This window comes from Erythrolamprus reginae, chromosome 6, assembly GCF_031021105.1.
Source record: "Erythrolamprus reginae isolate rEryReg1 chromosome 6, rEryReg1.hap1, whole genome shotgun sequence".
NCBI classification, from domain to species: Eukaryota; Metazoa; Chordata; class Lepidosauria; order Squamata; family Dipsadidae; genus Erythrolamprus; species Erythrolamprus reginae.
This window is the reverse complement of record NC_091955.1, coordinates 42077483-42095831: the sequence shown is the minus strand read 5'-3', so window position 1 is coordinate 42095831 and position 18349 is coordinate 42077483. Positions and strand designations below refer to the sequence as shown.

Genomic DNA, 18349 nt, shown 5'->3' with positions numbered 1-18349 from the left:
GGGCGAGCGGCGAGCGGCGGGTGGCCGGGCGAAGGGCGGGCGAGCGGCGAAGGGCGGGTGGCCGGGCGAAGGGCAGGCGAGCGGGTGCTGGGGGGGCTTCGCCCTCCCGCCAGCAAGAGGGGGAAGATCCAGGGAAGCCGCCCAGCAGCTGATCTGCCTGGCGCCATCTACGCATGGGTTGGGGGCCCGGGTTGGGGGCTCGGTGGTTGCTGGAAAGCCCCCCCAGGCCGGCTCCGATCTTTTAAAACAGGCGCGCGACTTCTCCGCTGACTCCTGGCGAACTTCCCCGCTTTAGGAGTCAGCGGAGAAGCCGCGCGCCTGTTTTAAAAGATCGGAGCCGGCCTGGGGGGGCTTTCCAGCAACCCCCGAGCCCCCAACCCGGGCTCGGGGGTTGCTGGAAAGCCCCCCCAGGCCGGCTCCGATCTTTTAAAACAGGCGCGCGGCTTCTCCGCTGACTCCTAAAGCGGGGAAGTTCGCCAGGAGTCAGCGGAGAAGCGGCGCGCCTGTTTTAAAACGATCGGAGCCGGCCTGGGGGATCGGAGCCGGCCTGGGGGGGCTTTCCCTTTCAGTTGGGAAGCCGTGCGGCTTCCCAACTGAGTCCCGAAGTCAAAGGCAAACTTTAAAATGTCGCCGCCGGCATGTCCCGAAGCCAAACGAACCCGGGTGGCCGGGCGAGCAGCGAGCGAACGGCGGGTGGCCGGGCGAAGGGCGGGCGAGCGGCGAGCGCGGGCAGCAGCGAGGAGTTTGCGTGGGCGGCGGGGAAACCCCAATCTTCGGCTCCTCGCTGCTGCGGCGGAAGTAAAAACACCATCTTCTCATGCGCAAATGGTGTTTTTACTTCCGCAGTGCTACTTTGCGCAAAACCGATCATTGCGAGGGGTCCTGGAACGGAACCCTCGCAATGATCGGGGGATCACTGTATATACTGCACAGGTAATGAAAAATATTCTACACATTATCACAGAGGGCACCTCTGCTACTTTTAAATAAGCTTCCTCCATGCAAGCGGATATAAAGACTACAATTTAAAATTATTTCAAATGAACTTGTCATATGTATACATATTAGGAAGAGTCAGCATTCATGCAACATTTTGTTATGACAGATATACATTTATTTTTCCTAAATGCATTTTTATATTTACAATAGATGACAAAAAGTATTTTCTTTTTAAAAAAGATATTTCACTGAAAGGTTACAAGAAACCATATTTCAGTTCATATTGACGTCAAAATCAATCACCTTTATCCTTAGGTAAGAATGTTTTTTCTAAAGTGTTAACAAATTTTTGTCTCATTTGTGCTTTGAATTGCTGATACCATTCCATAAGTATAACCCTTCTTTGAATCTTTTGTTGTAGAGTCATATTTTGCTCTTTTTCTAAAACAGCAGGAAGCTCATTCCAGTCTTTAATAAAGATAAAGGGAGCTCCCATGGTCTTTAGTAATTGCAGTGGTGCTCTATGATGCACAGATGAATTTCCACAATAGCCTGGTGTCATTACATCTTCTACCACAGGAACAGAGCCAAATGAGCAAGCTTCATAGATTCTATAGCATTCGGTATTTACTCCCACTGGACATAACGTAAGATCACTCTCCAACAATGCATTTTGATAGATCTGCAAACTCTCATTAGTTTCTTGAGGAATCCACCTAAAACAAGTCAAGAGAGTTTTAGAGTAAATAAAATGCCTAATAAAATATAAAGATTAACAATCTATTTCAATATAATACTTCAATGTGGTAGCTACAGCAGTAATAGAAATGTATTTTGATTTTATTTATTTAATTAAATTTATAGACTGCCCTTCTCCAAATAGACTCAGGATGGCGTACAAAAATAAAAAGTACAATAATAAAAATACAGTTTAAACCCCCAATATAAACATTCATACATCAGTCATTCATAGCTACAGGCTGGAGAAGACTATAATGCTAAATGGCTCCAGGCCTGCCAGCAAAGCCATGTTTTTAAGGCCTTTCAAAAGGCCATGCGGGTGGGGGCCAGGTGAATTTCCAGGTGGAGTTGTTTCCAGAGGACCGGAGCTGCTACAGAGAGGGCCCTTTCCCGAGGCCCTGTCAGCCGACATTGTTTGGCTGACAGGACCTGGAGAAGGCCAACCCTGTGAGCTATGATCACTCGTTGGGACATGTGAGGCAGAAGTTGGTCCCGCAAGTAATCTGATCCTAAGCCATATAGAGCTTTATAGGTAATAACCTAGAAATGCCTAAATATTAGGCAAATCATTAAAATCTATTCAATTACCTCTACTTACGAACGCCTCTACGTACAAACTTTTCGAGATATGAACCGGGTGTTCACAGGTTTTTTGCCTCTTCTCACGAACCATTTTCAACTTACGAACTCTCGCTTCTCTTTCAGCTGCTGCTGCTACGAGCAGCAGCCAAAACAACTACTTTTAAGTTTGTAGGCTTTGATGATTGCAAAGGAACAGGAGCCAGGCTTTGCTGTGCAGGGTCTCCCCCCTCCATCCCTTCTGCTACCGTCATGGCAAAGCACAAAGGCTTTGGAGAAAAGAGAGAACAGGCGGCGAAGGTAGCAGCGGGTGAGGGGCATTTTGGAAGCGAGATTGGGTGGAGAACGTAGCAGCAAGCAAGGGGCATTTTGACGAGAGATCAGGCACAGAACGTAGCAGTAAGGATGGGGCATTTTGAAGAGAGATCGGGCACAGAACGTAGCAGCAAGCAAGAGGCATTTTGAAGAAAGATTGGACCGAGAACGTAGCAGCAAGCAAGGGGCATTTGAAAAGAGATTGAGCACAGAACCTAGCAGCAAGCAAGGGGCATTTTGAAGAGAGATTGGGCACAGAACGTAGCAGAAGTCAAGGGGCATTCCTGTGGGCGCCGCTTTTTTTTTTTTAAGCCTTAAAGTTTTGGATTTTCCTAATTGGTTTCCATGCATTATTGGCTTTTTCTTTGATTCCTATTGGAAAAATTGCCTCTTCTTACGAAATTTTCTACTTACAAACCTGGTCGTAGAACGAATTAAATTCGTAAGTAGAGGTACCACTGTATTAGTATTATAACTAGTAACTAGATTATATATATATATATATATATATATATATATATATATATATATATATATATATATATATATTTAATTATCTTGGATTTAAACAAAACAAATTTCCTTTGACTTGAAATAGACTTCTAGTGATTTCTTGCACACATTTTTGGCACCAGAGCAGCAAAAATTGATTCCACCATCTAGCCTATACCGGTAATTCTATTTTCCTTGAAGGTCTCAAGCCAAATGTTTATCAAGCTCAATTTTATTTAGCATCTGAACTCATATGATGCCACTTGCTAAGGAATTATAATGATAGAGACATTCTTAGAAGGAAATTCACAGAATCTGTGATCAGCTAAATTTCTGATCCTGTAGCACAAGGATGTCAAACTCAATCACGTCACGTGACATATCACGATGGTTTGCCTTTGCGAAGCTGGGCTGGGCATGGCCCATGTGTCTCCAGTTTAACACCCCTCCTGTAGCAGAACTTTTCTATTTCATACATTTAAATTTCATATGTAAACACACCTACAGCATTTTTAAAAGGCATCACAGTTAGAACCCTTAAAACATACTTATGTCCAATAATATTGGCTATTTTCCTCCATTATAAAGATGATTATATTATATTGCTACTGCAGTCAAGACAAAAATATAATATTTTAATCCTCTTAAAGGTTTCATGATTTCAAATGATATTTCTTACTGTTCTCTGGCTGAAATCCAACATAGCTTGTGAAGCCCACTTTGCATCAATATCTCCAAAACAATTTCTCTAGATGAATTCTTATAAACAGTCCCCAAGAAGTTACACTGATACGGCCTTGGTCCTTGAAGCATTGACCAATTTGGTTCAATCACAGGAAAATGTCTATAACTATAAATAAATTGCATAAGCATGCTAATTGGGTTGAAAAGAATACTTTATTAAGCCTATTAAAAGAGAAGAATCCTTTTTTTAATGTTTTTTTTTAGTATAATAATTCCATACATATTTTGTGGACTGGGTCAAGTCTTTTTTAACGCTGACAATAATAATACAAATAGGTATGTATAATCCTAATCTTCCAACTTCAACAATATTATTCTCTCTTCATAATTTTTCCCATTAATTCATTTAAACTTAGATAACATTATGGCATGTATTTATTATCCCTATTAAATTACTATTAATTAATATTTTAAGGATTACTTATTATTCCACCATAACTTCAACATTCCAAATGCATGGTATTACTAATAATGCCAGATATTAGCAATATTCAATCAATTCTGGGAGTACATCTCAAAATCCTCACAATTTCTAATCCTTTATATTTTAAATTAACAATATACTTTAACACAAAAGACACAGTTATAGTACAAATAAATTATCTAATCCTAAATTTCCATCTATTCATCTTAACTTATTTTAGTTGTGGTAAATTATATTATCTATTAATATATAGTCTACGGAGAGGGGCGGCATACAAATCTAATAAATAAATAAATAAACAAACAAACAAACAAACAAACAAACAATTTTCCTTACATAGATTTTCCCATTTTATTAATATTTTTCTCATTATCCATCATCTCTTAACCTTTTTAAAATTCCATCATTTATTTACTTTTTAGTCAGCCTTTTGTTTCTCTCACTTAGAATCTTTTATCTCTTTTTGATGATTTTTCTGCCTACAATCCTATATGGCCTGAGAATAACTGATGATACCCAGTTGTACATCTCCACCCCATGTCCAGTCAACGAAGCAGTGGAAGTGATGTGCCGGTGCCTGTAGGCTGTTGGGGTCTGGATGGGTGTCAACAGACTTAAACTCAACCCGGATACGACGGAGTGGCTGTGGGTTCTGCCTCCCAAGTACAATTCCATCTGTCCGTCCATAACCCTGGGGGGGGAATTATTGACCCCCTCAGAGAGGGTCCGCAACTTGGGCATCCTCCTCGATCCACAGCTCACATTAGAGAACCATCTTTCAGCTGTGGCGAGGGGGACGTTTGCCCAGGTTCACCTGGTGCACCAATTGCGGCCCTATCTGGACCGGGACTCACTGCTTACAGTCACTCATGCCCTCATCACCTCGAGATTCGACTACTGTAATGCTCTCTACATGGGGCTATCTTTGAAAAGTGTTCGGAAACTTCAGATCGTGCAGAATGCAGCTGCGAGAGCAATCATGGGCTTCCCAAGGTATGCCTATGTTATACCAACACTCCGCAGTCTGCATTGGTTGCCGATCAATTTCCGGTCACAATTCAAAGTGTTGGTTATGACCTATAAAGCCCTTCATAGCATCGGACCAGAATATCTCCGGGACCACCTTCTGCCGGACGAATCCCAGCGATCGATTAGGTCCCACAGAGTTGGCCTTCTCCGGGTCCCGTCGACTAACCAATGTTGTTTGGCGGGTCCCAGGGGAAGAGTCTTCCCTGTGGTGGCCCTGACCCTCTGAAACCAGCTCCCCCCTGAGATTAGAACTGCCCCTGCCCTCCTTGCCTTTCGTAAACTCCTTAAAACTCACCTCTGCCGTCAGGCATGGGGGAATTGAGACATCTCCCCCGGGCCTATACAATTCATATATGGTATGTTTGTTTGTGTGTATGTCTGCTTTAATAACGGGTTGTGTTTTTTTTATGTTTTTAAATTATTAGATTTGTCTTGAATTGTTTTATGGTTGTTGTGAGCCGCCCCGAGTCTACGGAGAGGTGCGGCATACAAATCTAATCAGTAAGTAAGTAAGTAAGTAAGTAAGTAAGTAAGTAAGTAAGTAAGTAAGTAAGTAAGTAAGTAAGTAAGTAAGTAAATAAACAAAATAAGTGAACTCGGTGGTGTTTATTTTTCAATTTGGCAAACAGGATTGCCCTGTCATTTTCTACTTTTTTATAAGAACAATTTTACAAACTTTTAAATATACAAACTATTTTCATTTTAATTAATTTCATATACAAGAATCTCTTCAAATTTAATGCATATTTTAAAATTATTGTTTGATAACATTCAATACTTACGTTGCTACTCCTAGGGGCCACTGAAAAATATCTTCTTCATTTACTATGGGGCTGTCATAAATTAGAAAAAATAGTTCTACAAACCCTCCATAGGATTTTAAATAAGGATAAATCCATTCATTTTTGCACCGTTCGTTCCCAAGCAACACAACAGCAACATGTTGCAGCTTGTGTGTTTGCATTAGTGTTTGTGCATAATTTAACCACTGAGTGGCATAGGAGATCTTTCCTTCTTCTCTGCCATTCAGTATTAAGATGACAGTTTCAGCTTCTACAGAGAAGTACCCAGGAACTACAGATGGGCCTGTGATGAAACTGTAAACAAAGCACAAAAAGAAAAACGTGCACAGGTGTGTATGTACAGTATGTGTGTCACATACACAGCTACACATATACATACATAGAGCCAGTTTAAGCTACATATATACATACATACATAGAGCCATTTTAAGACTTGTGTCTCATTGGTGCTAAATGTAATTTTACTCGTATCTTTTATAGAATGTATAAAAGTACTCTGCCAACACCAACACCCAAAGGAAATGACCAGGCTCCTTTTGATCTGTCAATGTCAATCCTTAATGCAAAGTCTTAAAGCTCACTCTGATGACAATGGGGATGGATGCAAGGTGAAATGCAATAGTACAGTTACTTATCACACCAATACCTAGACCAGTGATTTTCAACCTTTTTTGAGCTGCGGCACATTTTTTACATATACAAAATCACGGGGCACATTGAGTAAGGGGGGGAGGGGCTAAAAAAAGTTTGGACAAAAACTCTCTCTCTCTCTTGCTCCCTTTCGCTCTATTTCTCTCCCTCTTTCTCTCCCTTCCTCTCCATCCCTTTCTTTCTCTCTTCCTTCCTCTTTTTTGCTCTTTCTATCTCTCCCTCCTTCCCTGCCTATCTTTCTCTCTCTCTTGCTTTCTTTCTCTCTCTTGCTTTCTCTTTTTCTTTCTTTCTTTCTTTCTCTCTCTCTTGCTTTCTTTCTTTCTCTTGCTTTCTTTCTCCCCCTCTCTCTCTCTTCCTGAGCTTCGCGGCACACCTGACCATGTCTCGTGGCACACTAGTGTGCCGCGGCACACTGGTTGAAAAACACTGACCTAGACTACTACATGAGACTGCTGAGATTTCTGTTAGCATAACAGTGTCCTTTTGTCCTGTTTGGTAGCAGCATTTAGCCAATCTTGGCAAATTTCAAAAATTTAAGGATGCTGGATGTGATTAGCTAAATGAAAGATTGCTATAAGGCTGCACTGAGGAACTGGAGAAATATCCTACTCAATACAATGTGCTTAAGCTGAATTTAATTCTGTATATCTACTATAACATCATATTTCTAAAAGCAAACCAGTAAGATAGAAACAAAAGGATTGCTTTTAAATTGTGTTTTAAATTTAACAATATTACAATGTAAAGAGAATCTAATCAGTGCAATCAAAGCTAAAGTAGCCTATGTTTTTCAGGAAGGAGAGCTGACAGGTTACATGATTATGCCCACTATCAGTTCATCTTTTCAAAGAAATACATTCTTCCCCTTAAGAGTCTTCGGAGAGGGGCGGCCTACAAATCTAATAAATAAATAAATAAAGAGCTTTAGTATCACATAAGCTCCTATCCCTAGGCAGTTTCATTTTTGGAGGCTGAAAATATTATTCTTAGAGGGTAGCACCTCATTAAATCATTACTGGATCCAGACTAGATGGAGGGAAAATATTTAGTCAGCCACCAATTGTGCAAGTTCTCCTACTTAAAAATATGAGAGGGGCCTGTAATTGACATCATAGGTAGACCTTAACTATGAGAGACAAAATGAGAAAACAAATCCAGAAAATTACATTGTCTGATTTGTTTTCTTGTTTTATCTATCAAAGTTGAGGTCTACCTCTGATGTCAATTACAGGCCTCTCTCATCTTTTAAGTGGGAAAATTTGCACTATTGGTGCTTACTAAATACTTTTTCCCTCCACTGTATATGATAAATGTAAAAAGGCTGCTTTCTCAAATCAAACAAAGTAAAAAAAATTAAAAGCACACAAAGTAATCTTTCCTCCACTTATGGTGCTGAATACAGAATTCCCAAGTTGCATACTTTATTTTTAAGGTAGTGCAAAACCATTCAGCATTCCCTTATGTAGTCATTCTGTTTTATCTGGATTAAGCTTTGGTTATTAGTCCTTATCTAATCTAAATCTATTTTCAGATACCTGTAGAAGATTTTCTGAATCTTCCTAGTGTTGTATATTCTCCTGGTCAGTTGGAATATGTTGAAGATTTTGCAGATTCTGATTCAGATAGTGTTTATAAATTAGTGGCAGGTCCTGGGTTATAGGTGTCAGAACAGGTGGGAGGCCAGCCATAGGACGTTGCTATGAGTCCAGACTCCAGTGAAGAAGAGACAGATAATAGATGGTTAAATCCGCATTTCAGGCGGGTGCAGAGACGCAGAGAACAAGTGTCAGGGAAGAAATATTAAGGGGAGGAATGGGTTAATTACTTAAGTGATTTATTCGTCACGTCCGGGTGCCAACAGAGAAGAAGGGCGGAGTTTTCAATGTTGTAAAATCAATCATGGACGTGCCATGATGCGGCTACGAAGTAAGCTAAGTCTTTTCTCTGTTATTTAACAGCTTTTTTTTATTGCTTTGGACTAACGCTGCCTAGCCATAAATCTTAAGATAAGGGAGGAGTGCTGGAGAAATGCTTTTGTGCTCTTATCGTGAAGAAATGAGATGAAATAATTTGACTGCCTGTAATGCATTTTTAATACAGAAGAGAGGAGAAATAAAGATGGAGTTTTTACTTATAAATCTCTGCATTCAGTAAGCATTACTTCTAATTAACCAAAGTTCCAACCAGAATCCAGAAAACCTAGGATTTGGAAATGCAAAATAAAACTATATATCAGCCACATACTAAAGATAACTCAAAAAGTGTAAGGAAATGCTGACCTCTTTAACTAAGATGACATTTTAATGATCAAATTCCCTATGGCTACTATATTCTAACATAAGTATGGGTAACCTTATCTAGCAGAGTCTGATCACTGCAGGAATAATAATCAGGAGCTGCTGATTATGATTATATCTATGATGGATGCGGAAAAAGTCAGAAGAGGTTAAATAAAGCCAAAAATATCTGTCCTTTCATCTTCATAAAACAGTTTTGAAAACTGATAAGATCTAATTTATTTTTTCAAATAATAATAGTTTATTATTGCATCTAGTTTTGATTCATCTGTGAAAAATACAGCTTAGGTAAATTTTCTGTATTGAAAATCACTTTTGAAATGGCCTACTGCTACTAATTGAATGGATGTGATCATGGCCAGCACATAATTCATCCGGCCTATGGGCTGCGAGTTTGACAGCCCTGATCTAGAACAAACAAATCAAAGGTTTCTTAACTCCAGTTTTAAGAATCTATTTATTTCCCCATTGGCAACAGAAGATATTCTTTAGTGCTAAATAGGACAGGAAGGATCCATGTCATTGAATAACCATTCATATTGGCATTTTCCATTATTTAATGTGCCAAATTATACTAAGCATTACATTCTAGACTATGAAAATACTATCAGTACATTGAAAAGACACATCATACAGATGATACCTGAAATATGATTTTCCTATTTTTGTGCTTCCTTCTCTCCACTGAGCTTTTATATCTGCAGGCTCAAGCAAACCTTCAAAGATATGCTGCCATAAATAAAGGCCTATAAAATACAATTTATAATGTAATGATTAAGGGAATATTTGATGTTGAAAAAAATAAGATAAAAGTAGCCAAGATAAATATGTAGGAAAATAAAATAAAAGCAGAATAATTTCAAGAAAGAATACAAAAGAAATTAGCTAGGTAGATTTATATTAAGCCATAGCTATTAAGAGTAAATAATGAAATACAAATATAAACAGTAAGGAATAAAAATAAGGTGTCTCCAGACAATTCTGGTGGGCAAATAAGTAGAGCTTTTTACATGACCACGGTTAAATTTTAGAATAATGATATTTCAAAGCAGAAATGACAGCTTCTTAATCTAGGAATAAATAATCTACTTCATTCAAGCTGTTTAGCAAGAGATGGAAAATTTTATAAGTTTTATTCCTCCCAATAAAGGAAATGTGGGATATTTAAGATATGAAAGAATTATTTCATCTATAAATTTTATTCATTCATTCATTCATTCGATTTTTATGCCGCCCTTCTCCTTAGACTCAGGATTCCCCAGGGTAGGATAGTATGGAGGATAGACTGTTACCCAAGTATTTTAAAATAAGATGATATATAAGATGTGTGTGTGTGTAAACCCAAGCCTAGAGATTGAAATGTTACAATTGATCTGAAGTTATAAAAGCATGCATATGTACTCAGTACTTGGTTTGGGCCCCCTTTGCAGCAATTACTGCCTCAATGAGGCATGGCACGGAAGTTATTAGCCTATGGCACAGCTGAGGTATTATGAAAGATCAGGATGCTTCAGCTCTTCTGCATTTTTTGGTCTCATGTCTTTCATCTTTCTCTTGGCAATGCCCCAGGTTAGGCGAGTTTGCTGGCCAATCAAGGACATTAATCAACAGGCTCAAACTCAACCCTGATAAGACGGAGTGGCTGTGGGTTTTGCCTCCCAAGGACAATTCCATCTGTGCTTCCATTACCCTAGGGGGGGGATTATTGACCCCCTCAGAGAGGGTCTGCAATCTAGGCGTCCTCCTCAATCCACAGCTAACATTAGAGAACCATCTTTCAGCTGTGGCGAGGGGACGTTTGCCCAGGTTTGTCTGGTGCACCAGTTGCGGCCCTATTTGGACCGGGAGTCACTGCTCACAGTCACTCATGCCCTCATCACCTCGAGGTTTCACTACTGCAACGCTCTCTACATGGGGCTACCTTTGAAGAGTGTTCGGAAACTTCAGATCATGCAGATTTGCCCACGTCTCTCCAACACTCCATGTCCTGCACTGGCTCCCGATCAGTTTCCGGTCACAATTCAAAGTGTTGGTAATGACCTATAAAGCTCTACATGGCATCGGACCAGAATACCTCTGGAACCGTCTTGTGCTGCATGAATCCTAGCGACCAATTAGGTCCCACAGAATTGGCCTTCTCCAGATCCCGTCAACTAAACAATGCCGGTTGGCGGGCCCCAGGGGTAGAGCCTTCTCTGTGGTGGCCCCAGCCCTTTGGAATCAACTCCCCCCAGAAATTAGAACCGCCCCCACCCTCCTTGGCTTTTGTAAATTGCTAAAGACCCACCTATGTTGCCACACATGGGGGAATTAAGATACCCCCAAGCATATATAGTTTATACATGGAATGATTGTGTTGCATGGTTTTAATGTGGGGTTTTAAATGTTTTTTTTAAATATTAGATTTGTTATACTGTGTTATTTTGTTGTGAGCTGCTCTGAGTCCACAGAGAGGGGAGGCATACAAATCTAATAAATAATAATAATTAATCCCATGGTCATTGAACCCGGTTTTGATGCTTTTGGCAGTGTAGGCAGGTGCCAAGTCCTGCTGGAAAATGAAGTTAGCATCCCCCTAGAGCTCATCTGCGGAAGGAAGTGTGAAATGCTCCAAAATCTCCTGAGGGGTATGTTGACCCTGGACAATGAAGCACAGTGGACCAACACCAGCAAATGACATGGCTCCCCTAATCAACAGACTGCAGAAACTTTTGCATCTGATTTGGAAACCAAGGATACAGAGTATGGAGGAACAATGGAGAAACACACACTGCAAGATGCTTGAAGTCTAGTGTGAAGTTTCCAACTTTTAATTTGACCTTATTTATTTCTTCTTGAAGAAATCTTAATTATATTAGTGAAATATACTTCTGGCTCTTTTGGGACCCCCTTATTTTCTAAAATGTATATCCACTGAATATATTCTCAGAAGACAAAAGTTTGCAATTAAATTAAACAAGTAAGTATCAACATTTAAAAAATACATTTACTTTATTAATTACAAATGCTCACCAATAGCAGCTTTCCCCCAAATCTGTACCCTGAAGTCTGTGGGTTCTTGTTGCAATGAAATCTTTTTCATTGTCTGAAAGCTACTTGCAGATTTCTGCTGCAAATAAATTTTCTCATCAACTTCCCAAGGATTCCATTCTTCAATTCCCAAAATATGTTCTAGGAATCAAGTATGAAAAATCACATGAAAATCTCATATGAATTGTCTCAAACAGAGGCAGTTATTCCAACATGCCTTTTAAATAATAATTGTTACAAATCCATTTAGTACATATACTAGCAATCAAATTATTTAAAAAAATGAAAATATCTGCATTAACCATAGTATGATAGGAACCAATTTGAAATCTTGAAAAGCCTTTGCTATTCAGGGCAGGTAGTCTTCATTTTGCAATCGAAATTGGAGCTGGCAATTTGATTGTTAAGTGAACCAATTTCTAAGTGAAAATGTGATGTTGCTTGTGATCTTACTTTAGTTTTTACTTTAACTACCTGTGAAGATTGTAAACCCAAGTATTGATTGCAAAGTTACTTTACATCACTAAACAATTATCATTCTACTGTATGAACACTCATCCAATGCAAATGTTATTCAAGAACACATATTTGATACTAGTTGCTGGGGTAAGTCTCCCCAACCTGTGCATCTTTCCTATGCCATACTGGCCACACTCACTGTGCCTTTCTAATGTAGTTTCCTCAAACTTTGTGTATTGCTGTGCACCTTTCCCAAGCCTCACTCACCCTTATACCCTTCCTAAACTTTGCTAGGCTTCCTTTGCAAACTCCTCAGCTCTCATTGTGCTATCCACATCTTCTGCACCATTCAGCATCTCCCACACCCCTACTGCAACTGGACACTACAACTGTCATAAATATGAGTTAGTTGCCAAGCACCTGAATGTTGATCACATGATACTGCAATGGTCCTAAGTATGAAAAATAGTCATGCCACTTTTTTTCACTGCCGTTGTTAGCTTTGAACAGTCATTAAATGAATTGCTGTCCCAAAGGTGTTTTTTCAGGAAGCAACTGGACTTTGTTTTTCTTTGAAGAAGTTTCGCTTCTCATCCTGAAACCTATTCAGCTCTGATGCTCTAAACTAAAGAAGCTTCTTGTATGAGAAGTGAAACGTCTTCAAAGAAAAACAAGAAAAAAATTTATTGGCTTCATCCAAGGCACGTTGGAGCTGGGGCGACACCACCTTCTCAACAACCTTCCCCTTGAAGGGAAGATTGGAAACAGGACGATAGTTGTTAAATACAGCTGGATCCAGGGAAGGCTTCTTAACGAGGGAGCGCATTAGTGCCTCCTTATAGGGAGCCAGAAAGGACCCCTCCCTCACCGAAGCGTTGGTAATCTCCTGGACCCAGGTCTGTGTCACCTCCCTGCTGGCTGAAACCAGCCAGGAGGGACACAGGTCCAAAAAACAGGTGGCGGAACTCACAGCTCCCATGGCCTTGTCCACTTCATCAGGTGTTAACAGGTCAAACTCCTCCCACGCAGATGGATGAGGACGGGTCCCTGTCATCTCAACGGACTTGTTAGCTGACACTGCATTCAGTTTCACTGCATTCTTACTGGCTTGAAAGCTCTTTCATTGTTACTCTCTGCAAAGAATGTTTTCCAAACCCTAAGTCTTTGGAGGTTTGTTTCATTGCTCTGCTTGCTCCAAATATTTATTTCCAGATGCTAACAATGTTCCCAGCTCTCACTGGCTTGCAAGCTTGTTACTCTCTCTGAATAAGGTTTTTTTAAAGCTTTAACTGGGGATAAAATAATGTGCTGAAGCTGACCAGACTAAGGAAACTAGCCAGATGAATATCTGGTAAGCAGATTCTTTTCCCTATTTTCCTCCCCAAAAACTAAGGTGCGTCTTATATTCCGGTGTGCCTTATACTCCAAAAAATATAGTAATAACAACATCAACAGAGTTGAAAGGGACCTTGGAGGTCTTCTAGTCCAATCCCCTGTTTAGGCAGGAAACCCTACACACTTCAGACAGATGGTTATCCAACATCTTTTTAAAAACTTCCAGTGTTGGAGCATTCACAACTTCTGGAGGCAAGTTGTTCCACTGATTAATTGTTCTGTCAGGAAATTTCTCCTTAGTTCTAAGTTGCTTCTCTCCTTGTTCAGCTTCCACCCATTGCTTCTTGTTCTACCCTCAGATGCTTTGGAGAATAGGCTGACTCCTTCTTCTTTGTGGCAGCCCCTGAGATGTTGGAATACTGCTATCATGTCTCCCCTGGTCCTTGTTTTCATTAAACTGGCCATACCCAGTTCTTACAACCATTCTACATATGTTTTAGCCTCTACTCCCCTAATCATCTTTGTCACCCTTCTCTGCACTTCTTCTAGAGTCTCAATATCCTTTTTGCATTGTGGTGTCCAAAACAGAATGCAATTATTCCAAGCATGGCCTTACAAGGCCTTATGAAGTGGTATTAACACTTCATGTGATCTTGAGTCTATCCCTCTGTTAATGCAGCCTAGAACTGTGATAGCATTTTTGGCAGCAGTTGCACACTCCTGGCTCATATTTAAATGGTTGTCCACTAGGACTCCAAAATCCCTCTCACAGTTACTGCTGTTGAGCAATGTACCACATATACATATAGCCGCTCCAAGTCTTTGGACAAAGGCGGCATACAAGTCTAATAAATTGTTGTTGTTGTTGTTGTTGTTGTTGTTGTTATTGTTATTGTTATTGTTATTATTATTATTATTATTATAAGTGCATTTTGGTTTTTCTTGCCTAAATGTAGAACATTACTTTTTCACCATTGAATTTCATTTTGTTGGATTTCATTAAACTAGACAAACCCAGTTCCTGCAATCGTTCTTCGTATGTTTTAGCCTCCAGTTTCCTATTATACAATACAAAGTCCCCTGTACGTATAATATGGAGCAATCACAATAGAATACCATAGTTCCCTCTAAGTTGCGCAGTGCGCTATGGCACAGAGGTTTTTACCTCTCAGCCCGGGAATTTCAAATTTAGCGCGGAGGACCGACCTCTGCGCTGGAATTTGAAATGAGAACTGTTGCTGCTCTACAAACATAGGGCAGCAACAGTTCCTTAAGGAAAGGCAGGAAAGAAAGGGCCCAATTGCAGGCCCGCTTTCTTCCCCGCCCCTTAAATCCCGGATTTTCTCCTCCCCGTCCCCTCCCCCCACAGCCAAATGGTTGTTTAGTTGCCGGCGGGCAAGGTAAGAAAATCGTCCGGGGGGCCCTGGGCCTGGCAGCGCGGCCCGCTGCCGGGACTCTCCTCTAAGCGTCTGTGGGGTGGGGCACTGGGAGTGGGGAGCCAAGAAAGCTAAGAGGCCTAGTGGCGCAGCCCGCCACTAAGCCTCTAAGCGTCCGTGGGGGGGATGCCGGCGACGATCAGGAGTCGCAGCATCCATGGGGGTGGGGAATGGCGACGACTGTCCGGACACGGAGCCGGAGAAAGAGGCCTAGCGGTGGCCCGCCGCTAGGCCTCTAAGCGTCCATAGTGGGGGGGGGGGGCGCCGAACGTCCGGGAGCCACAGCGTGTGTGGGGTGTGTGTTTGTGTGCCGCCGATAGTCCGGGAGCTGCAGCGTGTGCGTGGGGTGTTTGTGTGTGTGCCGCCGATGGTCCGGGAGCTGCAGCGTGTGCGTGGAGAAATGAAGGGAAAGAGGGAGAAAGGCAGGGTGAAACACAGCGCGTGTGGGGTGTGTATGTGTGTGCCGCCGATGGTCCGGGAGCTGCAGCGTGTGCGTGGAGAAATGAAGGGAAAGAGGGAAAAAGGCAGGGAGAAACACAGCGTGTGTGGGGTGTGTGTGTGTGTGCTGCTGATGGTCCGGGAGCTGCAGCGTGTGCGTGGAGAAATGAAGGGAAAGAGGGAGAAAGGCAGGGAGAAATGCAGCGTGTGTGGGGTGTGTGTGTGTGCCGCCGATGGTCCTGGAGCTGCAGCGTGTGCGTGGAGAAATGAAGGGAAAGAGGGAGAAAGGCAGGGAGAAACACAGCGTGTGTGGGGTGTGTGTGCATGTGTGTGTGCCGCCGATGGTCCGGGAGCTGCAGCGTGTGCGTGGATAAATGAAGGGAAAGAGGGAGAAAGGCAGGGAGAAATGCAGCGTGTGTGGGGTGTGTGTGTGTGCCGCCGATGGTCTGGGAGCTGCAGCGTGTGCGTGGAGAAATGAAGGGAAAGAGGGAGAAAGGCAGGGAGAAACACAGCGTGTGTGGGGGTGGGGGTGGGGGGGGTGCTGCCGATGGTCCGGGAGATGCAGCGTGTGCGTGGAGAAATGAAGGGAAAGAGGGAGAAAGGCAGGGAGAAACACAGCGTGTGTGGGGGTGGGGGTGGGGGGGGGTGCTGCCGATGGTCCGGGAGATGCAGCGTGTGCGTGGAGAAATGAAGGGAAAGAGGGAGAAAGGCAGGGAGAAACGCAGCGTGTGGTGTGTGTGTGCTGCCGATGGTCCGGGAGCTGCAGCGTGTGCGTGGAGAAATGAAGGGAAAGAGGGAGAAAGGCAGGGAGAAACGCAGCGTGTGGGTGTGTGTGTGTGTGTGCCGCCGATGGTCCGGGAGCTGCAGCGTGTGTGTGGGAGGCGCCGATGCTAACGCAGTCCGTCCGTGGTGGGGCTGCAGGGCAGGCACAGCAGCCCAGGGAGAAAGAGGGAATTGAGATAAAGAGAGAGGGAGAGATGAAGGGAAAGAGGGAGAAAGGCAGGGACAGAAATATAGAAAGGAAAGAGGGAGAAAGGAAAGAGGGAGAGAAAGAAAAGAGGGAGGATGAGATAGATAGGAGGGAGAGGGGGAAGTAGGATAGAGAGAGGGAAAAGGAAGGGAGAGAAAGAGGGAGAAAGGCAGGGATAGAAAGATAGAAAGATGGAGAAAGGAAAGAGGGAGAGAAAGATGAAAGGAAAGAGGAAGAGAAAGGGAGAAAGGAAAGAGGGAGGATCAGATAGAAAGGAGGGAGAGGGGAGAAATAGGATAGAGAGAGGGAAAAGGAATGGAGAGAAAGAGGGAGAAAGGCAGGGATAGAAAGATAGAAAGTCTGGATGTACTATAGGTATGGTTAATTTATTATATTTGATTTGTTCTAGTACCCACTTAAGCACTGCAAACTACCTAAGATTAGCCTCTTACAACAGCTATTGCAAATAATAAATCTTTCCCTCTAGAAATACAAGATGTATTTGAGAATGGACAAAGACAAAGATGGAATGGTCATCATCAATGTGAGAGACAGACGTGAGAAACTGTAAGGCGAGCCAGACTTTTTTGACTTATTAAATACATTTATGAATATATTGGATATTGATAATGTTTTTAATCTGAGACTGACAGACTAAACCTAAAGTTCTCAAATACATCTTAGTATTTCTAGAGGAAAAGATTTATAATTTGCAATGGCTGTTGTGAGAGGCTAATCTTAGTTAGTTTGGAGTGTTGGATGATTACTGTGTATTTGAAAATAAACTATTGAAAATATAGAATTATGGCTGCAAGAACTCGCTCATGTGTGATAGCGCACACCCACACTTACTTACTTACTTACTTACTTACTTACTTACTTACTTTATTTATTTATTTATTTATACTTTTATGCCGCCCAGTCCCGAAGGGACTGCCGCTCAGACACTATACTTTTCCGCCTACTCTGGAAAAAAATTAGAGGGAACACTGTAGAATACTACTTAAATTTTTGTTTGTTTTAGTGGCAAATTAGTCTTGATTCCTGCTGACTTGCTGGACAAAGCTCTGTAATTGTCTTGTAAACATTTTAAAGAAGAGATTTGCAATTGTGTGCTTCTTAGGTTTGAGAGAATGACTGGTCTAAGATCACCAATCCAGCTTTTTAAGCCTGATGCCTCAACCATCACATCAAACCAGCAATCTTTATAAAAACATAATTGTGGCAAGCTAAACTGACTACACATTCTTAGAATAGCTATACTGACGGCTCAAAAGTGCAAATGGACCTGTTTTGCTATATTTCCACTATTTTAACAGTACCATTATAGAACAAATCTAATACACACTACAACTTTCATATTAAGACATTTCATTTATTTTAAACAAGGCTTCAGAGATACTCTGGAGTGTCCGGACGTTAATGCTGAAACACTCAGATCCTAAACTGTGAAAGTTGCAACATAACAATTAACTCAGAGGGAATATGCAAATCGCTTGAAGCTTTGTATAACACACACAACAGAGAGGCTGGTATCCTGTTTTGCTATGCACTGTGCTGCTTAATGCATCAGAAGAAAAGATATGTTTAAGCATAGAAGCCCTCGGCCGATACGGATGTACAGTACTGAGTTCAGCCAGACTGAAGGGCAAAAAAGCTGTCTATCT

At 41.7% G+C, this 18349-nt stretch overlaps 1 protein-coding gene across 3 annotated transcripts in view; it reads right to left on the bottom strand.

Moving 5' to 3' along the window:
- Positions 1–1091: 1091 nt before the first annotated feature.
- RXYLT1 (ribitol xylosyltransferase 1) overlaps positions 1092–18349 on the bottom strand; it is a 17553-nt gene continuing 295 nt past the window's right edge. Inside the window, exons 2-6 of one of the 3 annotated variants that reach the window (XM_070755620.1) lie at positions 12027–12185; positions 9658–9760; positions 6046–6360; positions 3746–3916; positions 1092–1655 (exon numbers count right to left, since the gene is read on the bottom strand). In XM_070755620.1, coding sequence (XP_070611721.1) covers positions 1235–1655; positions 3746–3916; positions 6046–6360; positions 9658–9760; positions 12027–12185 — 1169 coding nt within the window. In that variant the 3' untranslated portion in view covers positions 1092–1234. Of the gene's footprint in view, positions 1656–3745; positions 3917–6045; positions 6361–8252; positions 8418–9657; positions 9761–12026; positions 12186–18349 lie in introns of those variants that run through there. The other 2 variants (XM_070755621.1, XM_070755622.1) reach the window with 2 other exon arrangements.